The 25,731-nt window shown below is 42.3% G+C and overlaps 1 protein-coding gene across 1 annotated transcript; it reads right to left on the reverse strand.

Moving 5' to 3' along the window:
- Positions 1 to 9,950: 9,950 nt before the first annotated feature.
- LOC102080309 (P2Y purinoceptor 14-like) lies at positions 9,951 to 22,183 on the reverse strand. Its single transcript, XM_005464495.4, has 5 exons — positions 22,114 to 22,183; positions 21,038 to 21,152; positions 20,673 to 20,932; positions 19,943 to 20,498; positions 9,951 to 10,214 (listed from the first exon to the last, which is right to left on the reverse strand). Exons 2-5 carry the CDS (start codon positions 21,140 to 21,142, stop codon positions 9,951 to 9,953), a joined length of 1,185 nt encoding a protein of 394 aa, XP_005464552.3. The 5' UTR covers positions 21,143 to 21,152; positions 22,114 to 22,183.
- Positions 22,184 to 25,731: the final 3,548 nt, after the last annotated feature.

Here is a 25,731-nt window from a genome sequence, read left to right on the forward strand (position 1 = left end):
AGCGGGTTGGTGTGGACATCCTGGGACCCTTCCCCACCACTGACCAGGGGAACCGCTACGTCCTGGTTGCCATGGACTACTTCACTAAGTGGCCTGAGGCCTATGCAGTCCCTGACCAGAGTGCTGTTACCACTGCTGAGCGTCTGGTCAACGAGATGTTCTGCCGGTTCGGGGTACCAGAGGAACTGCACAGCGACCAGGGCCGGAATTTTGAGGCTGTGGTGTTCAAGGAGGTCTGTCAGCGGCTGGGTATCAGGAAGACCCAGATGACGCCACTGCACCCCCAAAGCGATGGGTTGGTGGAACGCTTCAACCGCACCCTGGCCACCCAGCTTGCTATCCTGACCTCCCGCCAGCAGCGTGACTGGGATCAACACCTTCCCCTGGTCCTAATGGCCTACCGTTCTGCGGTCCAGGAATCTACTAAGTGCACTTCAGCGGCCTTGATGTTCGGTCATGAGCTTCATACCCCAGTGGACTTGGTGTTTGGATCCCCCCCAGAGCAGGAAGTGTGTGGGGACCCCGGGTTGGACTACCTCCACAACCTCCTCGGTCGGTTACGAGAGGTGCATCAGCTGACCAGGCAGGCTCTCCGAGATGCAGGCTCCCGGCAGAAGCGAGCTTATGATACCCGCTGCAAGGGGGAAGGACTCTTGCCTGGTCAGCATGTGTGGGTCTACAGCCCGGAGAGGAAGAAAGGGCTTTCACCCAAACTGATGAGCCAGTGGGTTGGACCCTGCACTGTTCTCGAGAGGCTGTCCGACGTGGTCTACAGAGTGCAGCTGGTCAAACGGAACAGGGTGGTCGTACTCCATCGTGATCGCCTGGCACCCTATCAGCCCTTGAGTCCATCCAGGGAGGAGTCAGGGTCCCAGCTTCAACTGCTGGCCCCCAACCTGGCCTCAGAGGCGGCTGGGGGACCCACGAAACGTCCTCAACGAAGCCGTCGCCTTCCCCAACACCTCAGATACTTTGTTATGGACATGCCGGTTGCTGGGGACAGCTAACCACTCAGGTGGGGGCTGTGTGGCGTGTTGGGGGAACAGCTAGCTCTCTCCCATCATGCCTTGGGACATGTGCTGCTGTTTAGATGTTCTTGTTTTATTGTTTATGGTTACGTTACTTTTAACTGTTGTCTTGAATGTTGTGTTTATACTACGGTACAAAGTCACTGACAGTTATTGTTTTGTAGAAAGAATGCAGTACCATAAGTGAGTTCTGTTATGCTGTTATTGACCCTTGAAGCACATTGTAGCACAAGCAAGTGTGTTTAATAAAGAGCTCCTCCTACCAGCTTGGGGTGGAAATACAAGCTCAATCTCTCCCTGTGAGCTTCTTTGTAAGATTCCTCTGCATGCCACAATATATGTTTGCTACCCTACAATCCGTCCTACTCTGTAGTAAAATCAGCGACATTTGACCGTCCTGTTGCTCCCATTGAAATTTATATAGCATATTTAAAATACAAAATTTTAAATTGTCCGTAGCCCACTGTTGTTACCACTGTCCTGTGTGAAATGGAATGAGAGAAGCTGGTTATTTTGTCATATGTGCCGATATTAAACCCAGGAGCAACATTCAGGTAAAAGTGTAAGATCAAATGATCTGTCAATAAAGGATAATGTTGGATCAGTCTTTCAATCAATGACTATACAGTCATTGGTTTCAATATTTATATCTTTTATTAGATGTACATGTGGTTTTGTTATTTGCCTTTTGGTTGAAAGTACACTGAGAGAGGACTTTTTTTTTATAATATTTTTTTTCATGTTAATGTAATTTTTTCATCTAATTGAATACAATCTATTTGTGTATGATTGTCAGTCCAAAGAGGGAGAGAGGAGGAAAGAGGGGAACGTGAGGAGAAAGTACAAGGTCAGGAAGAAACAGGTAAGAAAACAGACAGGGAATAGTGACAGGCAAAACAAACTGTTAAACTGCTTGAGAGAGTTGACCACCAAAAAGTGATTTGCCAACCTCAAGGTGAGACGACATAGGTTAAAATAAAAGAAAAAATCTGCAGAGCCATAGTAGTATCTGCAGTAAAGATCTTTTCATACATTGTATACATTGTACCATAGGCAAAGTTGCCTCCATTTTTATAGTTTTTATCAATATTTTGTACATTTGTACATTTCAAGGACTCTATTTTTAGAGTGTATTTTTTATGTATCTGTATTATATTACTCATACGCATTAAAAGTGAATCTCTGTCAAAAAGATGCACTCAGTTTTCTTTTTACTCACTATGAGCATCCTTCATTATTTTACCCCAGTAATTAAGGTTAGGATATGTATTTTTTTTTTTTAATTCCAATCCATTCTTCGTTTGCTGCATTTAAATAACCTTTATCATATTTGATGGTTTTGTTACAGACTTTTAAAAAAGTGTTTTGCTTTTCTTTCACAAATGTGGGGATTAAATTGTGTTAAAATGTACAAAAACGTGTGCTTTTGGCTCAGATACCGCCGAGCGGTTTTCCATATTGTTTGACCAATCTATTTCTTATCCTCCTGAGTTGTCCACCTCAGATGGATTAGTTTCGTATTTGGATTCTGCTTGTAAATCTGTCCTCGACGTTGTCGCTCCTTTTATATTCCGACAATGCAAGCCAAAGGCTAGTCCTTGGCTAACTGATTTTACCAGAGCCACTAGAAAAGAATGTAGAAGATGTGAAAGACGGTGGAAAAAAGATCGGCTGTGTGTCTCTATGGAAGCTCTTAAGACTAGCTGGAAAGTCTATCAGAGAGCAGTAAAGGCTGCCAAGCACTCCTATTTTTCTCAACTTATTGCTGCCAGCTCGCATAACCCTCGTGTTCTATATAACACTATAAATTCTGTAATTAATCCGGAAGGCAATATTCTTTTGCACTCTTCTGCGGTTATGTGCAATAAGTTTCTTAATTATTTTGTGGACAAGGTTGCTAGTTTGAGACCTCCGACTCTACCTACTGCTGACCCAGCCATGCATGGTTCTTGCTCAAGTCTGTTCTCTGCTTTTCTACCAATTGTTTTATCTGACTTAGAGAAACTTGTGTTGAAAGCTAAACCATGTGGCTCTCCTAATGACGTTGTTCCTCCCCGTTTTCTTAAAAAGGTATTTCCTATCATTGGACCACACATTCTGAACATTATTAATACTAGTCTTTTGTCTGGTCAAGTACCTAGGGAATTTAAGCATGCAGTTATACATCCTTTACTTAAGAAACCGGGCTTAGACAGTTCAGTCATATCCAATTTTAGACCCATCTCTAAGCTTCCCTTTCTTAGTAAGATTCTGGAAAGGATTGTTTATACTCAGTTGATGGACTACTTGAATGACTCTAATTTGTCAGAAATCTTTCAGTCCGGCTTTAAGCCATTTCACAGTACGGAGACAGCCCTCGTAAAAGTTATGAATGACATCCTGATAGCCACAGACCATGGTAAATATGCAGTGCTGGTCTTGTTGGACATGACCGCTGCATTTGACACAGTTGATCATGATTTGTTGATCTCCCGCTTACAGCACTGTGTGGGAATTTCTGGTTTGGCTCTTTTGGGGTTAAAGTCCTATCTCTTAAATAGGACCTTTTGTGTTAAGTTGGGGTGGGCTTCATCCTCTGTGGCCCCTCTGCTTTGGGGTGTGCCACAGGGATCTATTCTTGGGCCGTTATTGTTTTCATTGTACCTTTTGCCTCTTGGCGTGATTTTAAGATAAGATAAGATGAGATAAGATAACCTTTATTAGTCCCACATGTGGGAAATTTGTTTTGTCACAGCAGGAAGTGGACAGTGCAAAAGTTATGAAGCAAAAATTAGAATAAAATAAAATAAGAATAAATACAGTACACAACTGTACAGAATAGAATAAAATAAAATACTATATACAGTAGAATAAAATAGAATAAAATATACAATAAGATAAAAATAGAATACAAATGCTATGTACAACTGAGTAAAAAATACAACGATGCCAGGAAGATTATTGCACTTAGTGTTATTGCACATGTGTGTGTTTGATCAGTTAAAGTCTTTGTTGTGGAGTCTGACAGCAGTGGGGAGGAAAGACCTGCGAAATCTCTCCGTCCCGCACCGTGGGTGCCGCAGTCTCCCACTGAAGGAGCTGCTCAGTGCTGTCACAGTCTCATGCATGGAGTGGGAGATGTTGTCCAACAGGGATGACAGCTTAGCCGCCATTCTCCTTTCACTCACCACCTCCACTGGGTCCAGAGGGCATCCTAGAACAGAGCTGGCCCTTTGGATCAGCCTGTTCAGTCTCTTCCTGTCCCCAGCAGAGATGCTGCCACCCCAGCAGACCACACTGTAAAAGATGGCTGAGGCCACCACAGAGTCATAGAAGGTCTTCAGGAGTGGGCCCTCCACTCCAAACGACCTGAGTCTCCGCAGCAGGTACAGCCTGCTCTGCCGTTTCCTGTAGAGGGCGTCTGAGTTATGAGTCCAGTCCAGTTTGTTGTTCAGATGAACACCAAGGTACCTGTAGCTGTCCACAGCCTCAATGTCCATACCTTGGATGTTCAGTGGTTGCAGTGGAGGATGTTTGTGCCTGCGGAAGTCTACCACCAGCTCCTTGGTTTTACTGGCATTGATCTGGAGGTAGTTCAGCTGGCACCAGTCCACAAAGTCCTGAGTCAGTCCTCTGTACTCCTTGTCGTCCCCATCAGTGATGAGGCCGACTATTGCAGAGTCATCAGAGAACTTCTGCAGGAAGCACTGGGTGGAGTTGTGGGAGAAGTCTGCAGTGTAGATGGTGAAGAGGAACGGAGCCAGAACCGTTCCCTGTGGGGCCCCCGTACTGCAGACGACCCTGTCCGACACACAGCCCTGAGTCCTCACATACTGTGGTCGGTCGGTGAGGTAGTCCAAAATCCAGGTAGTGAGGTGATGGTCCACTCCAGAGTTCTCCAGCTTGTCCTTCAGAACCGAGGGAAGAATAGTGTTGAAGGCACTGGAGAAATCAAAGAACATGATTCTCACAGTGCTCCCAGCGGTCTCCAGGTGAGCGAGGGAACGATGTAGGAGGTGAATGATGGCATCATCCGCTCCAATGCCAGGCTGGTAGGCAAACTGAAGTGGGTCCAATGATGAGCTCACAAGGCGCCGAAGCTGAGCCAGGACCAGTAGCTCCAGGGTCTTCATCAGGTGGGATGTCAGAGCCACCGGCCTGTAGCTGTTGAGGTCCTTGGGGCGTGAAGTCTTTGGCACTGGAACAACACAGGAGGTTTTCCAGAGCTGTGGGACTCTTCCCAGCCTCAGGCTCAGGTTGAAGAGGTGCTCCATCACCCCGCACAGTTGGTCCGCGCAGGACCTGACGACCCTCGAGCTGATGCCATCTGGACCCGCTGCCTTCTTGGCTTTAATCCTCCTCAGTTCCCTCCTAACCTGGGTGGTTGAGAGAGACAGGCTGGAGCCTTGTGTTGAGTGTGTATTGGATGCTGTTGTTGGGGGTTGGGAGGAGTGAGCAGGGTGAATAGAGGAGGTGTGAAGTATCTGAGGTGGAACAGCAGCAGTGGGGGTGGGTGAGTCTGCAGCCGATGTTGGAGACTGCCTCATGGCTGAATCAAATCTGTTGAAGAAATGATTCAGTTCATTTGCCCACCTCACATCCCTCCCAGGCAGAGAGTTCTGATGTTTGTGGCCTGAGATGGTTCTGAGACCTCTCCACACTTCACCAACGTTGTTTTGCTGAAGCTGGTTCTCCATCTTTTGCCTGTAGCTATCCTTCCCATTCCTTATCAGTCCCCTCAACTCTCTCTGCACCCTTTTCAACTCCTCTTTGTCTTTGGATTTGAAGGCCCTCCTCTTCTGCTTGAGGACAGCTTTAATTTCTGGAGTAATCCAAGGTTTGTTGTTGGAGAAACACCGTACAGTCCTGGTAGGTACGGTGTTGTCCACACAGAAATTAATATAGTCAGTAATGCATGTAGTAAGGCTGTCGATGTCCTCTCCGTGGTCGTCACAGATCACCTCCCACACAGTGGACTCAAAACAATCCTTAAGAGCCTCCTCGCTCTCCTCCGACCATCTCTGTACTGTGCGGGTGGCTTGTGGCTCCCTGCACAGTACAGTACAGTGGCTTGTGGCTCATACACAGGGACAAGGTGCACCAGGTTATGATCAGATCTGCCCAGGGGAGGGAGAGGTGATGAACTGTATGCCTCTTCTGCATTGGCATGCAGTAAGTCCAGTGTTTTATTGTCTCTGGTTGGGCAGGTCACATACTGGGTGAAGGTGGACAGTGTGGAGTCCAGTGAGGCATGATTAAAGTCCCCTGATATTATGAGAAGGGCTCTCGGAGATTGTGTTTGCAGTCTGCTGACCACAGAGTGGAGAGAGTCACAGGCTGCATCCGCGTTGGCCGAGGGGGGGACATACGCTGTTATCGCGATAACATGCGAGAATTCCCGGGGCAGGTAGTACGGACGCATGCTAACGGCTAACAGCTCAATGTCTCTGCTGCAGAGTTGTTCTTTTACAGTGATGTGCCCAGGGTTACACCATCTGTCATTCACAAACACTGCCAGTCCCCCTCCTTTCCTCTTACCGCTCTCTCTCATCCTGTCCGCTCGCAGCAGCTGGAATCCCGGTAGTGTCACGCTCGTGTCCGGAGTTAGCGGTGTTAGCCACGACTCCGTTAGCATCATGATGCTACATTGCCGGTACTCCCTCTGTGACCAGGTTAGCGACGTGAGCTCATCCATCTTATTGGGCAAAGATCTTACATTTCCAATAATTACAGAAGGAAGAGATGGTCGATAACGTCTCCTTCTCGGGCGACGGCACTCCTTCCCACCACGACACCCCCGTCTTTTCCTCCTCAGCTCGCTGGGAATGTCGGGTCTGTCCGCCGGCAGTACCGCTGTAGGACGCAGCGCTAACAGCTGATCCTTACTGTAAACAAAGGATCCCTGCTCTGGGTCCCCAGACCAGGGTGAAAAAAGTAGAAAAAAACTAAGAAAAACGACCAGAACTAGCACAAAACGGTAGAACATGGTTGCAGAGACTAATTGCTAATACGTTAGTTATAAGAAATTACGAGAAGAAAAAGATAAGAAAGAAAGAAACTCAGAATGAGCAGAGCTGCTGTAACAGGCTGCCGCACACGGGGGGCGCCGGAAGTTTAAAAAAAAAAAAAAAAAAAAAATTTCCGGAAACATGGAGTGCCATTCCATCTATACGCAGATGACTGCCAGCTCTACTTACCCTTTAATCTTTCTGATAGTCTCCCAACTCGACCTCTGCTTGACTGCCTTACTGATGTCAAAGCATGGATGGCAAAAAACTTTTTAAATTTTAATGATCGGAAGACAGAAGCAATTTTATTTGGCCCAAATCGTTCTTCTCATACTCCGGATATTGATCTTGCAGCTTTAACTTCCCAACTAAAGAGTTCGATCACAAATCTCGGAGTTAAAATTGATTCTGCACTTACCTTTGATGACCATGTAAACGGGGTGGTAAAATCAGCATTTTATCACCTCAGACGTTTATCAAAGGTTAAGCCCTTTCTTTCCAAGCGTGACTTGGAAAGTGTTATTCATGCCGTTATTACCTCACGTTTAGATTATTGTAATTCTCTTTTAATAGGGGTTGGGCAGGGCACTTTGTCACGCTTGCGATTAGTGCAAAATGCTGCGGCACGATTTTTAACTGGCAGAAGAAAATTTGATCACATCACTCCGATATTGGCCTCTCTACACTGGCTTCCACTTGAATTTAGGATCCGTTTTAAAGTCATTTTATTGGATTTTAAATCTCTAAATGGTCTGGCACCTGTTTATTTGGCTGACTTGTTGAAGCCCCACGTCCCCACTCGTTCCTTTCGGTCAGCTGAGCAGCTGCTGCTTTCTGTCCCAAAGTCACGGCGGAAACTTAGAGGAGACCGAGCGTTCTCTGTTGCAGCGCCGATGCTTTGGAATAACCTTCCTCTCCATATTAGACAGGCTACATCAGTGCCAGTTTTTAAGTCTTTATTAAAAACCTATTTTTATTCCTTGGCTTTTAACTCTGTGGGTAACTGATTTTTTTTATTTTTATTTTTTATTCCTTTATTTTTTATTTATTTTATTTTTTTATTACAATGTGCATATTAGTATTGTACAGCACTTTGGTCTACCAGGTGTGCTTTTAAAGTGCTATATAAATAAATGATGATGATGATGATGATGATGAAAAACAGTGATGTCGTGTTTTGTGAGGACCCAGGCACAGAGAGACTTGATGAATTTAAGAATCTTATGATTTAATAAAGAAATTTGCAGACTTGCACAGAGATGGTAAAATTTTGATGACTGATAATGGAGATGAGGACAACAGACGATGAGGACAGGGAGGAACAGGGGTTTAAATGCACCAAGGAGACAGTCAGAGAGAACTCGGGACAACTGGAGACATTTAAGGATGCAGGGACTGACAGAGACAGGGAAGAAGTCTCATCGTGACGTGTAAAGTTTATCTTGCCTGACTGGGCAGCTCTTTGGGTGCTCAGCACCCCCAAAGCTCTGATCATAGAATCGCCCCTGGTTTTCATAAAGCTTCTCACGGTCGTTTCTGGGTCCTCTCCGGCAGACTCTGGAATGCCAGAAAACACGAGATTATCTCTCATGCTACGGGCTTGTAGATCGATAACGGTCTCTTTTATTTTTTTATTTTCTATGTTTAATTGGGTCACATTTTCGGTTAGAGATTTGACCGAGTCCCGTAGCGTGGCGTTTTCCGCAGCAAGTGTTTCCACCTGCTGTTGGCTGAATTCCAGGGATTCTCTCAGAGATTTAAATTCCCGGTGTAAGATCTCCACCAGGGAAAGCCTAGCATCAAAACTGGACAATCGCTTATCGATTGACTCCAGGATGTCTACAATGTCTTTGCCGGCAGGCGATGTTGTGCCGGGGGAGTCTGCCGGGCGACATCTTTTAGATGACGGCGTCTCAACTTTGGCCGGGGAAGACGCACTCTGGGCCTTGTTCATGACTAGGTTGTGGAAGCACCGGTCGATGTAATCTTGGAGAGCGTCTAAACTCTCCTCGTTGTCCTCCAGGGTGTTAGAGATGATAGGCCAGATATTTGATAATACTGAAGCTTAAAGAAACTTTGTTCAATTCTAAATTACCATTTGCTTTAATTTTCCGCCAAAATCTCCGGCGTCTGACGTCAGTTACAACATGAATTGCTTACCTTACCTTGTTCGTCACTTCCAACTGTTCCTGACAGTATCAACTCCGTGCTTTTTCAGTGATATTAGCATCATTAAAGTAATCTCGGCAAATAACACAGACAAAAAAAACTGCAAACAGTAAAAAACAAAACAAAACAGTATTTTTAAAAGAATATTCCAAATGCCTGAATAAATGCTTGTTTTCTGTAGAACTCCATCACACTCACTGTCTGTTTTCTCAACCAAGATTCATCTTCACGGGGGTGCTGCAACACAGTGCCTGAGATTATCATACTGAAACTAATATCACTGAGTTTCTGCTTTCAGGAACTGTTAGTTATTAGAAGTGTGATAGGAAGTTGCTTGCTCATGAGTGAAGCAAGACATGGTTGTTCTTTCCAATCTAAAGCCGTCCACTGTATTAAATCCCTTTGAGTGGCAACATGAGTAAGTTTCTTACTTGTTTTCAATTATCAGACAGGGTATATGATATTAATAAAGTGATTTGAAACGTATGATGTGTTTTACATGTCAATAGAAAGAAGCTTGAGTTTATGTGACATTTCTGTATTTTGTATCATTTGAGTTTCACACTTTTTTGCATTAAATCCTGTCCAAATACAACATGTGCCTGTTCCTTGGAGGAAGTGATGCAAGAGAGAGTTTAACTGGCAGTAAATCTCAATACAGGACACAGGGTCACATTGGGTGCAACAGTGCATACACATTGATAATTTAGTCAGGAAGGGTTTGTGGTCATTAACACTTTTTGTAGTCAATAGCAGTAAAGGCTTCTTACCTGTTGGCAGCTATATAACACATGAATAAGATGCTGGCGTACATGTTGAGGAAGAGGGCAGAAGCTCCAAAGCTGCAGTAGAGCTGCCAAACGATGACTGATGTGCTACCATAGTGGGCGATGCGCAGTGGCAGAGAGAGGCAGAGCAGGAAGTCAGCAGCTGTCAGGTTCTTCATGTAGACCATCAAACTGCTTGATGCCTGCTGCTGAGCTCCACAAAAGTAAAACTTCAGGATCAAGCCATTGAGGAGTAAACCCACCTGAACAGACACGGAGCATGGAGAATAGGAATTTAGCACATGCACAAAGGTCTTTTGTCAAATTTCTAACAGTGCAAAATCTGAAGATTTGAAACTTGCCAGAAACAACAAACTGTAGACCAGCATAAAGAAAGGGTTGATTGATGTGCCGACAGGATCACAGGTCTCGTTCAAAGGCGAAGTCATGTTTTTTGGGTCAACCATGTTCCTGAAGCTGAAAATTTAATCCTTTTCATTGAGATCCGTCTTTCAAAGTATCTGGCTAGATAGAGTCTAGTGTTAATCAAAGACCAATGATTCACTTCCTCATGTTGTAACATGGCATTGCTCCATAGTCCATGTAATGATATCTGAATCTGAGCAAGGTGTTAAGCTGTCACATATAATGCATCAAGTTTCACACTGGTTCAGCTCTTCATGCCTTACACTGAAAATCAAGGAAACATTTGTATTTTACATTAAGTAAATTTTCATGTTGTTGGGTGGAAATATTTTGATGGGGAAGAAATAAAGAAAACAGTGAATGTTTAATATTTATGTGTTATCACAGATGATGAAAATGAGGAACATTTTTTTATGTGAAACTACGGTTCTTTTTGAATGAAGTATCAAATGTTCAGTTTCAGATTTTATGTCTGTAGCATTCACGTTTTTATAATGCTGTAGTTCAGCTGTGAAAAAGTTTTGTATATCTTTCCTATGAGCAGAGCTTTTAGTTCAACTGTTCAGATAACTGTACGTGAAGTTTTTGGAAGAAACACCTGTGCCCACAGAGCAACTAGCAAGACTCACCTGTATTTCTGCATTTTTCAGTGAGCAGGGAAAGCTGCTTGAGTCGTTATGTCCTCTCAGTCTAATGATATTCTTGTAGATCATGAAACACACAGTGATCACACTTCTAACATGCAACCATTTCCTCTTCGTGTTTACTGGCCTTGTATTCACAGGAAACAGACGTGTCTTTTTCTTACCAGTCATGTGTCTGCACTTTTTTCTTTTAACTTATAGCAATAAGTCTTCAACAACATGTAAAATTAAACGCATGCAATCTGGAAGCAAAGCAGCAGCACAGAGCATTTCCACCTCCATGAAAATCTGTCTTTGATCTGAACTTTTGGGGGATGTGGATCTTTGATTTATCTATACTGCATATTTTTTTTCTAAAGGCTTGGGGATCAGTACTACATTCCTTCTTTGCTGCTCTTTGATGTTATCTTGAACTGTTTTAGTCATCCTGCTCATCAAAACCAGCTGCACCAGCTGATGGAAACTGATGGAAGAGCAGCACGCGAGGTGCTCTGCTGCCTCAGCTTTCACTGCTGTGCTGTGAATCACTAACTTATTATGAACGCACTGTTAGGGACAGCAGCTCTCACCATCTCTGATTATAAAACGGACGTGTTAATCAGGTTCAGGCTCAGCAGCACTTTCAGATTGGCATTTATGAGAATTACTAAATAAGTGGGTGTCTAACCCACTTCTCATTACTTTTTTTATTCAGTGTTTTTCATTTCAGTGTTGTCTAAGGGCTATGGTTGTTTATGTATGATTTTAACACTAAATGTTTTGAACAGCAGTTTACATTTTGCCACATGAGAGAAAAATTGCAGAAAATATATCATTTTCTTTCAACTGTTACTCTAAGCTTTCTTTGAGTTGTTTAGTTACACTCTGAGGATTTAACATCCTATCTACTGGCTTGCATACCTTTTCTTATTTTTTCTGACCACTTATCCAACTAGGCTTGCAGTTTGGCTTTTGTTTTGCAATAGGAGAGGGGCAGGGATCACTTTGGGCATGCTGTCAGTCTGGTAATAAAGTATGATGTCCAGATGTCATTGCAAAAGACAATTTTCAGGATGTCACTGCAGGTTATAGCACTGCTGTTACTGTTCAGGGTATTAGAGTGTTCGTATTTCCCTTGAGGTATTAAAAAAAAACCCACAAGGTATAAAGAGATTCACACTTTGTCACAGTCGATACACACTCTTATTAGCTTTGTGCTGAGAAATGTCACTGAAGTGTCAAGACGTCAGATCAGTGGAACTCGGTGGAGGAAGGAGTTGCTGTGGTTTTAACAACATGCAAACATACAAAAACAGACAAAACATGCAGTCCTGACATACAGTCACCTCAAGGCGCTTTATATTGTAAGATAATGACCCAACAGTAATGCAAACAAAAACCCTTTTTGAAAAAGCACTTGGTAACAGTGGGAAGGAAAAAAATTAACAGGAAGAAACCTCCGGCTGAACCAGGCTCAGGGAGGCTGTGGGTGGGAGTTAGGAGAGGAAGAAAGACTGTTATGCCTTTTGGTCAAACGTCAGTAGTTAGTGCATAATCTGATTAAGTTACGTAAGCAAGGTGATAAATAAGTTCAAAGTTAAGAAATATTATAAGTAATTCATGCTAAAAACAGTTAAAATATGTGGGTTCGAAATTTGCTCAGAGTGAGACATTGTTATCGCAAGCGATCTTTGTATTGTATGAGCGGAAATGGGAGTGAGGGAGCGCTCTGATCATAGATAGATAGATAGATACCTTTATTAGTCCCACAAGTGAGAAATTTCATGTTAAAGCTGCCGACCAATTGCCAGCGCAATGGCGGCGTCATCTTACCCTTCTGACCATACATACATTACACAAAAACATCACATGGGGAAGACAGGTCAGAGAGGTATAACAATGGAAAAGATAAGGAGATAAAATAACTCCCCCCAGACTGAGCTCCAACAGGGAGATCAGTTTGAGAACAGAAAAAAACACCTCTGCACATAGCACATGAAAAACTCTTAATACACCAAACAAACACATGACAAGCAACAGGGGTGGGTAAAGGGTGAGAGACAGCCGATGTAGACAGTACATCCGGGCCTGCAGCGTATGCGCTGGTCTCCATGATTCACGGTCAGCATCGGAAGGGAATAAGCCTCGAAGGCGTTTGGAGGGGGGATGAGTGTATATCTGCATGTGTATATATGTCTGTGTGTGTGTGTATGTGTCCAGAGTTCAGCTGAGACAGTGTCCTTCGCCCTGCCAGACTAAGTAAACAGTCTTCCAGCCAACCCAGGTGGCCTTGCATAGAATGGGAAGAACAATCTAAACACAGTCGTTATCAGGGTGTTGTTGTTCAGCTCCAGCCTTGAGACCGCAGCTGGCGCCAAAGGGGTATCCGCATGAAGTGATGGTGTTTTTTACTTAAGTGCGAACAACTCATATGAATTTCAAAGCAGTTCTAACAGTCCACACTGGTCTCTCAATCTCCCGTTGGAGAGCCGTGAGCTTCTCCATGATGTTATCAACCTTACGCTCCGTGATGTTGTCATTCTTGTGCTCAAAGAGCCGATTCTGAGAACTCACGACCGCAGTGCGCTTCTCCAAGATGTGATCCAATTTGCACTCAGAGGTCTTATTCTGAGTATTCACGGCAGCAGTAAGCTTCTCCAAGATCTTATCCGTGCTGCACTCAATGAGCCCATTTTGAGAAACTCACGCCTCGTCCCATCGTTTCAATCCCAGCAGGCAGCCTTGTGGGGGTTTGAACAGCCAGTTCCACTTCCTTAATTCTTCGATAAGCCAGGGCCAAGCCAGCTCCGATCAGCAAGAACCCTGTTATCATGGTTCCGAATAGGTAGATATCTTCAGCACTCAGTCCAGACTTCTCATTGAGAAAGGGGTCAATTGCATTCAGGGACCAGTTGATCAAATTCATAATTCTCTTTTAGGTTTTAGAGAACAGACTGTGAGAGAGTGTTCCAGGGAAAAGTAATACAAAAAACACGAGACTAGACAAGGACACAAGAAGCTAAGCAGGGGAGCTAAGGGAGAGGAGGAGGAGGAGAGGAGAAAAGTGCGACCGCCTTCGTCAAGAGCCAGAACAGTGTATCATCATCATTAACCTATCTTTGACGTATTTTCACCGTTAATGCTGTGAAAAGTGCTTCGGCAGTATTAAAACAGTGAATGAGCTCATATACACTAAAAGTGCTCTACACGCTTGTACCTTGGAAAACGTTCATCTTTGTGAGTATTAATGTGTTCAGAAACAACTTTTCTATGTGTTTACATGGAGTGAACTGTGATGCTAATGTAACGCACGTGTTAAGCTAGGCTAATCATTAAGTTCGTCATTAAGATGTGTATTAGCTAGCAATTTATTTTCACTTTCTGTATATTTCAGTTAAAATTAAGAAATAGCAAAGACAAGCCTTGAGAGAGGACAAGGCTTACAAATATTTTCAGTAAAACCAAGAAAAGCAAGCCTTGTGTGGAGATCTTGTCTATTTTGTTCGCTGGCTGTCTAGCTGTCATGTGTAGCATTCAAACAGTGACCTGTTCTCATCCCTTTTCCGTGAATGCCTACTTGTTTTTTGTTTGTTTTTGTTATTTTTATGATAACACAATATACAAAATATATATATGTACTCAGGTCTGGGGCCTGGATGGACCACTCACTGGACACCAGTGCTTGGACAGGTAGACTCCTTCAGTGAGGCAAAGACAACGTTTGGCTTACAGATCTGTAAACCCACATCCAGAACCATGAGCTGTGTGTTTTGTTAAAACAAATACAAATGATAGAATGAGGAAAAGTTAATAAACGCATTAGATTGATCACATTTAAACTCATAAAAAGGTTTTTGGGGACAGTTTTATATTGATGAAAGGACCAGCCCACTGAATTTAATAACTGCATAATTATGATTAAGGAACTGACCTCACAGCCCATTGTTCCTTCAGTGGGCTGGTTTCAGTCATTATGCAAATGTACTGTGTATAAGGTTTGGGGAAACCTGCAGTCAGCTGAGACTGAAGAAGTCACTTGGATGAGTGACGAAACGTTTCTCCCACAAAACGCTACGTCCAGATGAACAGATTCAACTTTTGGAGATTTACTTTCCTGGATGATTGAGAATGCATCAAGACGTTACTGTTACTATTTTTACCATTTCTTCTTGGGGCAACTGTAACCCACATAATTTCCTTAGGGATTAATAAAGTATTCTGATTCTGATTGTTTCAGGATGACCTGCCATTATCCAATGACACATCTGCTTACCTGCATCTTTTGCTCGTTTCTCCTCCTCTTCTTTGCTCTTTTGTCTAAACTGAGCACCTGATGGCTTTGAACTTTTCTTGTCCATCTTCCACTGGTTTTAATTTTGCACTCCAGTATGAACACCCATCCCCCAACCCGAGGATCACCACAACATAACCTAATAGACCTACACCTTAGTTCACAGATTCACTTTGTCTAGGGTGTATTTCTGGGATTTCGCACAACCCAGGATTCAAATCATGAATACATAATGGGCTTGGATTTACAACATTATGAATGAAATGTGCTCTATTTGGAAGCAGCCGCCCCCCCTCCCCTTTCAACGGGTTATGTGTGAGACTTTAAATCATCAAACTGTAAATTATAAATTTTAAATTGTTATTGATCCCTTTACCCCGAGTCCTAAAGTGTATATTTATTTTCTTGCTCTTCTTATATTTATTGTTTGTTTACTTGCACTGCTGTAACTGGAGCCTCGTCGTCTCGTCTCTCTATATACGGACTGTATGTAGCGGAGATGACAATAAAGTTTACTTTGACTTCAGCAGCGCGCAGGCGCACCGAGGGCTCTCGCACTCACTTTTCGCTTATAGAATTTCGAAAAAACATCGGTGCAAATTATAAGTCTGTATCATAATGTCTGGTGTTTTCGTGTTTGTTGGTTTGTTTTCATTTTATTTTATTTTGTGAGCTCCAGCCAGCCAGAGACTCCCTCCTCCCTGTGCCACAAGCAGCAGGCGCACTTCGCAAACGGAGGGCAACCTTACTCCCAGCAAATGGGCGATAGAAAGCCGATCGGTGCCTATGCCATACCCAGTATGCGCTGGCTGCTGTCGGGGCAGCATGAGTACGAGCAATTTTTTTTCTTTTTTTTTTTTTTTTTGCCGATGCCCGTGATGCCGTCCCCCACCACGATGCCGCCCGGGCAACCGCCCGTGTCGCCCGTATCAAAAACCGCTACTGGCCAGCAAGTAGCAGCATGTCACCATAAGTGATTCAGCTCATTGTGAAAATACATCCCCAGACCATTAGAGTTAAGGGGGTAAAACAAAGGAAAACAAATTGCAGCTTTTAAACTTTATTGACAGCAACACTGAAAAGGAAATGCAAAGAAGAAAAAGAAAGGAAAGCATTTAACCAAAACAGAAGTTCCCGTTGAAGAGAGCAGATAGATCAGGAAACAATATATGACAGAATGTTTATATTAGAAATTGTGCTCAGTGGTGATTTTCTTTTTCTTTTTTTGAAAATAATATATTGCACCTGGCCTCTGCTGCGCCTCCTGTGGGTGGAGGTCTTAAAGGAAGGTTAGCCCACGTCTTCTCTCCGGGCTCTGCCTGCCTGTGCCAAAGTCAGTGTGTGAGAATGTTAGATGAGGTGCTTGGGTTTATAAAAACAGCAGTTGTCTGAATGTGTGTGTGATTGGCTGAATGAAGCTTGTAATAAAAAGTGCTTTGAGTGTTCACTTGGAAAAGAAAAACAAATTCCAATACCAGTTTATTTATCATAAGCACAAATCAAGTTCTGTTTATGTGCAGCAGTTTGACAGAATGGCAAAAACATTGATAAGCTGATATCAGTGTTCATATTTTGATACAGGTTTATATTGACGAAAAGAAACTTTCCAGTAGTCAAATATAATCCATGTTTTTCAAGTCCTAAAGTTTGACTGCACTAATTTATGAGAACAAAACCACACCAGCTGTCCCATAATGTCAAAGTGCCATGGTTAAAACTCAGTGCTTCCTCTCTTAGTTTCAAATTAAAAGGGTTGAAAATGAAGTGGCAGAAATTAAGCTTTTAATGTGAAAGAAACCATCCAGGAAATGATTAGTGTGGTAACTTATGTCAAAGACGAGCGCCTCAGCCGAGCTCGGAGTCTGTGACACATAGGCAGAGTGTTATTAACAGCACATCACCGAGTACAGTGCAAACCCAAAGATAAAATCTGAAAAGACTTTAAACCGAGCAGCTCAAAAAGTTCTTCACTTAAGCAACAATTACTCAAACAACCTGCAAAACACAGGAAGGCTTTGAATTCTGGGATTATTTTTTCAGATAATGTTTGATTTTGTTGCAGTTTACACAAATAAAACAGTGGTTGAGATAATACAGTACAGAATGTCATTTAAGGGTCCAAATGCCACGATTAAGGGTTAAACCACAAAGCTGTCAGTTCCTGTTACACAGACGAACTGCAGGCTGAAAAAGAAACCATGATCCAGATAAGAAAAAGAAAACACCCTCATTTTTTAAATGTCATCTACAAACACAGAACATCTACATTTATCAACTTTTACTAAGTCCTGTGAAACTGTATCACTGAAACAACTGAAATAAAGAGCAGAGAGTATGGAGTGCTCCTTCAGTGTCTGACATGTGTTTGACTACTTCCGCTAAGCTTTTTAAACAAATTAAAAGCTGCTGATTGAAACTGCTGATAAGATTCAGGGGAGAAACCACAACCTTTGAGCAGACTGAGATGATGATTTGGACGAGAAAAATAAATTTTTGGTTTTGTGACATCAGCAGAATGTGAGAACACAACCAAAAACTGAGAAGATAAAAGCTGACAGTAGAAACTTGAACACTCATATTGTCTGCATGGGAGTGTGTTTGTGCTGAGTTCATGAAGACTTGGGATCCATAAGCATCGGTCACACACTCACTTACATTTGTTTTCAAAAGGTAACAAATGCATATATCTTGTTTTGTGTTAAAGTCTAAGGCCAAAGATATTACAGACCAAATCTAAAAATACTTTTAATCAGCAGTTCGAAAAGTTCTTCACTTAAACAGCAGCCAATCAAAAAAAAGCTGCAAACCACAGGAAGGCTGAGAACTCTGGCCTCCTTCATGACGCTCAGAAGTCTTAAACTTTCAAACTACTTCCTGAGCTTAAACTGAACGTCGTTACAGATCATATGATGCTAAAGATAAGTCACCTTTTTGAAAATAAATCTCTTCTTAGCGTGAGCATTTAGTGGAGTGATGCCACAAAGTAGCCTAAATATGATCCACAAAAAAAAATTCTTGTCAAGTCATAGTCAACACTAAAGTACACTATTACAAGTTATTAGATACATGCAGTGTGATTTCTGGTCATTTCTGTGTTGGGCTGCTTCTGCCACTGTATTCATTTTAGCTGATATTTTTCAGATGAGGTTTAATTTTGTTTTGCTTTGTTTATTTATGTGAATAAAACCCTGGTTGAGATGATACAGCACAGACGTCCCAAGAAGCATTAATAAATTAAATGTTAGTAAGTGTCACCAGGTTCCTGCAGCTCTATGATCATCTTTCTTGTTCATAAATAACAACAGATATTTAAACACAAGGTACCAAACAGACACACACTTTGTAACACTAGATACACTTTATTATTAGCTCTGCGATGAGAAATCTTGCTGTAGCAGAAGCAGTAGGAAGTAGCTGCTGTGGTTATACGTGCACATCATACAAACATATAAATAGATGCTCTAATGCATTACTGTTGTCCTGTCTATGTAACTGATAAAGTGAAGTTAAAGAGTTTTGTACAGATATTAACTGTCCCGTGAGGACGGAGTAGATCATGAACTCAATCAAGACTATTAGTTTGAACTGTGAATCATGTTGGGTGGAGCAGACATGTAGAGGCCACAGTTTGTCCTCTTCAGTGTAGTCACAGTGGTGACTGCTGCTATTAGAATAATGTGTGAGCGCAGCGGCCATATTGTTCAGGGCTGACTGTGGATCCAGAGGTGTAAACAGAATTAAGTCCTGCCTGAACAGTCTGGGTGGTTGCAAAATTGTATTTATGACACACAGAAAACAAAAGGTTCCACTGTTTAATATTTAAAATGAATCTGCTTTAATTTTGTGATGATTTCTGTAAAAACTGAGCATAAAATGTAAAATGATTGGATTATTTAAACCTGTTTTTTATGCTCTAAAACACTTTTTTCTCCTCTTTTTAACCTCTGTCGGGGTCCTTTATTATGTTTTTCCTTTCTTTTTTTCTCTGACTTTGAGACCATCAGATTAAATAGTTACTTTTCTCCGACCCTCAGATGATTATCAGAGCTTCCCAACTGATGAAACTATGCGGCATCTCTGGATTATTACATTATTACATTATTACATTATTTTTGATTTTGTGTTACATCAGCAGGATGAACGACCTCAAAGCTGAATAGACAAAAGCTGACACAGACAACATGAACACTGAAATTGTATGTGTGGGAGTGGGTTTGTGCTGAGTTCAGCCTTGTATTGCTCTCTGAGCTCAGTACAAACTCCTGTGGTTCATGAGGACTTGGGATCCCTGACACTGGTTTCACTGAACTCATCTGACTCTGGTAACAAATGTAAATCTTAACATTTTATAAAATGTCAAACTTTTCCTTAAAGCTCATTGATTAAACTTGTTGCTGTAACAGTGTCCACTTCCTCCTTCCTACTCTTGCTATTATTGTTTGCTTGTTAGATGTTGGTCCCCACTTATACAATTCTCTGGCTCACCTGATCCCGAAAAGTCTTACACCACATGAAATGTTGAGTTGAGCCTCATATTGATGTCTGAGCTCTTTTCTTTACAAGGTTTGCCTTGTTACTGTTGCTGCTCTCACTCTCCTGGTTCGTTTGTTTGTTCATTTGGATCATCGACTCTCCTGGACATCTTTCTCACCTGAGCCCGAAAAGTCTTGCAGAGGAAAAAGTAAACAACAGGGTCCAGACAAATGTTGAAAACTGACACCATGATGGCCACTTCCTTCAGGTAGTACAACACTGGACCCACAGAGCAGCTGTTCCACAGAAAAGCATAGGGAAGTCGAACGAGGTGGTAGGGGACAAAACAAACACAGAAGATGCTGACCAGCACCAACATGTTTCTGCGAGACTTCACCAGCTTCTCAGAGCCAGAGGAGGCCAGCTGTGTCTCCTGTGCCTGCAACACCCTGCGGGAGCTGCTGTAGTAGAAGAAGACCATGGATATGAAGACCAACAGGAAAATGATGGTGCAGAGGGTGTGGAGGATCTTGAACAACAGGCTGATTGATGCACTAAAGAGGGCCCCACAGCGGCTGGGGGTAAACATTAGAGGTTTCTCGGTGATGAAAAAGAGGATGCTGTAAGTTACTGATGGAGCCAGGAGACAAACCCAGGTGACCATGGAGATGATGTGCGCAGTTCGCACTGACTGCAGGACATGAGTTCCTGAAGGATGGACGATCTTCAGATACCTGGAGAGACAAGATAAAGGAGACAGTAGATAACTTCACGAATCAGTCACAATGGTACCAAATTTGCAAAGGTCATTATCAAGTTGATTTGTCTACACCTTCATCAGGAATGCAGGGTTTTTAGTCATTAACACTGTCATTAACTGTAGTGGGAAATCAGTAAAGGTCCTTTACCTGTTGGCAGCGATATAACACATGAATATGATGCTGGCATAAATGTTGACATAGACAGCAGAAGCTCCAAAACTGCAGTAGAGCCTTCGAATGATGAATAACTTGCTACCACAGTGGGCGATGCGCAGCGGCAGAGAGAGGCAGAGCAGGAAGTCAGCAGCTGTCAGGTTCTTCAGGTAGACCATCAAGCTGCTTGATGCCTGCTGCTGAGCTTGACCAAAGTAAAACTTTAGGATGAAGCCATTGAGGGGTAAACCCACCTGAATATGACACAGAAAGGATGAGGAGAACATCACTTCGGTACATACAGTACTTTGAGAACCTTAAAGCAATTTCTTACACAGCACTGAAGATTAGAAACTTACCAGAAACACCAGACTGTAGACCAGTACAAAGAAAGGGTTGACTGATGGGACAACTGGATCACAGGTCTGGTTGAAAGATGAAGTCATGTTTTTTGAGTCAGCCATGTTTCTTGAGCTGAAAAACAAATCCACTTTATTCTCTCTTTGAATGGATTTACCATCATAGTCTAATTTTATTGTTAAAAAAACAAAGTCAAACTAATTTTAAATATTGTTTTGAGCTCTACTGCATCTCTCTTTGAGACAGTAATTTTAATACATGGAGCTTTCTGGAGGAGTTTGCTGACAGTTTGACTAAATTCAGTTGTCTCAGGTTGGTTTCTATATGATGCACCCTACAGTCTTGCAGCATTAAAAGCAAAGTTGAGAGCTTAACATGCAAGTATAGAAATCATTAGTGATGTCATCTTTCATGTACAGTTTATATTTATGGAAGCAAAAAGGTCAAAATGAATCACTTCCTCTCACAAGTCTAATCGTAACAATCATTTCCACATGGACCAAGACGTGGGAGTGGTAGCAATCCACAATTCTTTACTCTGAACATTACAAGGTATCATCTATAAGGATATATAACTGGTTATAATCATATATCCACGTCTACAACATGTTCTTCTTATCAAGAGCTTGTAACATGGGATTGCTGCACAGTCTGTTATATAATCTGTCTGATATATAAAGCGTGTCTATACAGATGATACAGTCACTTTCACATACGGGACAGAATCGGAGCAAGGAGGTGTTAAGTAGTTACATATGTTGGACAAAGTTTCATACTGGCATTTCATTTGTGTTTCACCCAGAAGTGTAAACAAAAGTTGTATCCAAATATTTATGATCATCAGAAAGCATGCCAACAAGAGGACAGTGAAACCAGTAGCTGTATGAAATACCAAATATTAGATTATTAGATGTTAGATTTTAATGTTGAACACTGGCAGAGGCCACGTGTAATGCTGATGCAGCTGTGTAGAGTATTTCGATTCTCCATGTCAGCTTAAAAGTGATCTTTTAAGCTAAGCATGAAATATGTAGAAGTACAAACAATTTAAGGATGATCAACCAGCAAGACTCACCTTTGCTTCTGCAGTTTTCAGTGAGCAAGAAAAGCTGCTTGAGTAGTTATGTCCATCTGGTTTAACAGTATTGCTGCACATCAGGAAACACAGTGATCACACCACTAACAGGCACTCTGACTTATTTCCTGCTCGCCTTCCCTGCTAAACCGGGCCAACATGTTCCTAATACAGGCATGCAGTTTTCTGATCAGTTGTTATAAACAGGTTGTCTAAATATTACTTGTGTCATGTGTTTGCTCTATTTTTCTCAGATGACCTCGTGATGAGAATGAGGACCTAAGCACACACAAAATGGTGTGAAGGTATATGTTAAAAAAAGCGAGCCTTTATTATTGGTTTGACACAACACTACAAAGTAAACGGGGGACTGACAACATGAAGGAAAAGTTAAACTGGAAACAGCTAAACTAAAGAACATATAAAACGAAGAAACATAACTAAAACCTGAAGCAAGAACATGGAGCCTGAGACATGAAACATGAAGGAAACACAGATGATCAGACGAAGAACAGAGGTAAACACACATAATAAATACACACGAAGGGAAAATGAGGAAATGGGAAGGAGACACAGTAAAAGCGGAATAAGCACAAACATCAAACCAGGGACACTAGACACAGCACAAGAAACACAGGAGGCAGAGAGAACACCTAAACACTGGAAATAATTAACAAATAACCAGGAAACAAGTTAAAATTGTGAATATTAATAAACACAAACATAACCACGGAGTCACTAGACTCCAGACCATAACAGTTTGATGTTATCTTCTATTTTAACTGCATCAGTCATCCATCTAAACCATCCACACCGGCTCCATCATCATCTTCCTTGTGATCCTTGTATCTGTCTTTTTTTTACTAAAACACATATTTTGCAGGATGTTGCTGGCACAGCAGTGGCAGAGGCCCCTCTGGCTTTTGGGTGAGATTTAAAGTCAGTGCCATAAATGTCAGTCTTCATGAAGATCTATATGAGAGTTCAATACATACACACTCCCACAGAGACAGCATCAGTGTTACTGTTTCTATTTTGTTACTGCAGCCGATCAGCTCACAGTGTCACCCTGTATATTATCTATTCCTCGTTCTCTTGCACTGGTGTTAGGTGCTACATTGCAGGTTGATTACTGGTGGTTCTTCTCTCTGCTATAATTAAACTGGTTTCCTGTGCTCATTGATTCATTCGTCTTTCCTGGAGTTTGCTGCTCTCACTCGAGAAGCAGTCGACCAATTTACTTGTCACCCTGCAGTGGCAATGCAGTAGTCTTCAGGGGTTACCTGAGTTTAATTACTGATTGACTACACCCAGTGAGTTTTGGATAAAGGTGTCTGAGATGCACCAAAACGGGGTCAGCAGCAGCAACGGAGCTGGTCTGGAGGCTGACCGTGGGGCCAGTGGGGCCAGTGGGGCCAGCGGCTCAGTGCTTGGCAAGTGGTTAGCAATAGCTTGACAACCACAGGATGTGCAGGACCATAGCCACCCTCAGAGCAGGAACAGGCAGAGGAGATGGTACAGGGGTGGCTTTAGAAAAAACAAAACACTTATGCAGTTGCAGGCTTTGCCTCTGTGGAGTACGAAACACAGGAAGATTAGCTTCATGGATATTTAGTTTATGGATTAGAGAGTCCCCATGACTGAGTCTCATCCTTAAATTAGCAGGATCAAACACAGGGGTTTTACCAGGCTTGCAAACATTTACTGTGGACACCAACTCAGATAACACAGGGTGAGACAACTCAGGCTCAGTCACAGGAAGTGTAGCATTAGCCAGCTCGCAAACCCTGTGCAGCTTCTTGAACATCCACATTGTCTGGGTCAGACAGAACACAGGGAGTATAACCTGAATTTGCTGGTTGAGAAACACTAAAACTACTGGAGATAATGTCAGGTGTAAACTGGAGACTGAGTCACTATAAATAATGTAGTTTAAGCCCAAATATTCAGTCTCTGTGTTAGCCGATTTACCACACAAAGTCACTTTCTAACTGTGAACAGCACTGAAGTCATAATTAAGATCTGGTGGAACTTTTAATAAACATTCATCTTTAATATTGCACAGCTTCATTTTAGTGCTATAGCTCCAGTGTCCTCTCAGAGATGGACACCCTGAGCAGCAACTGGGAGCAGCCAGCAGGTGGCAGCACACCTCCAAAATTGGTTATGCTCATTGGAACTGTGAAACCCCAACCCAACAGAGGGCTAAGAGCATAATTACGTGCTTCCTGTTAAGGACACATTTAAAAGTCAAAAATAAAAGTCTACTTATAAGCTTGATCATTTAGTCTGCTATGGAAAAATTAATGCAGAACCAGAATCTAGAACAATATCTGAGCTGGCCACTGGGACCCTTAAGTTCCCAGGACTCTGATAGAGGACCCGAGCTGAAAGCAAAAACAAACACATCCCGCAGTGCAAGCTGGGATTTTTATAGATATAAGTGTATAATGTACTAAAATAGCTGAGGGGCTTTAGTGTTTGGGCCAGGGGACTACGCCACTGAGGAATTTTCAACATTTGTCTCTTATAAACATACAGGCTCAGGAGGAAGAGCAGGTCTTCTAGCAATTATAATGTAGGTGGATCCGATCGAATGTTAGATAAGGTGCTTAGATTAATTTAAAAAAAAACGTTGTATGAATTTGTGTGTGACTGGCTAAATGAGGCTTGTAGTTAAAAGTGCTTTGAGTGTTCAGATAGAGAAGAAAAGTACTCTATAAGTGGCGAACCCAAAGTTAAAATCTGAAAGTACTTCACTAGAACAACAGCCAATCAGAAAAAAGCCTCAAACCACAAGAAGTCTGAGAACTCCGGCCTCCTTCATGACACTCGAGGTCTTAGACTTTGAAACTGCTTCCTGTTCTCACACTGAACGTTTACACACGGCTCAGTGTGGTTGTTCTTCTAGGTGTTACAATAAAGTTTAATGTCCAGCTGTTGATGGAAAAGAAGATTTACAGATTTTATCACTGCAGCTATATTTGTTCATAACTATCAACAGAAGAGCAAAGATAACGCATATTTCACCACAACGTACAGGACAGACACACACTTTCCCACAGCTATACACACTCTATTATTAGCTCTGTGTTGAGAAATCTCACTGTAGCCTCAGCCGTTAGCTCAGTGGAAACAGTAGGAGGAAGTAGCTGCTGTGTTATACATGCACAACATGAAACAAAACAAACCATGAAACATACAGAAGCACAGCAGCCATATTGTTCAGGGTTGTCTGTGCCTCCCAGTACTTGTATATCTGTGGAGCCTGAGGTCGAATAAATCTGAGACCTGATTTTTAAAACAGTTTGGTTTGTTGCAATGTTGGAGCTGTGTTAATGACATTGATGATATTTCTAAGTGTTCTATAGTCTAAAAAGCTGAGGGTTAAAAGTTCTCCGCTCCTGATCAGTTCAGCTCAGCTTCACATGTCATGTTGTTGATGTACACATAAATACAGCACGAAAGTAAAAAACCTTTAGATTATTTTCTACAGTATCTAAAGAGAATGTGACTGATAATAAGACATTTACATCTGCAAACATTCTATTATTGCTGCAGGTAGCTACAAGTGCTGACATATAGTCAGTCTGTGTGACACAGATTAACGACACAATG

Source organism: Oreochromis niloticus, linkage group LG3 (assembly GCF_001858045.2).
Source record: "Oreochromis niloticus isolate F11D_XX linkage group LG3, O_niloticus_UMD_NMBU, whole genome shotgun sequence".
Classification (NCBI taxonomy): domain Eukaryota; kingdom Metazoa; phylum Chordata; class Actinopteri; order Cichliformes; family Cichlidae; genus Oreochromis; species Oreochromis niloticus.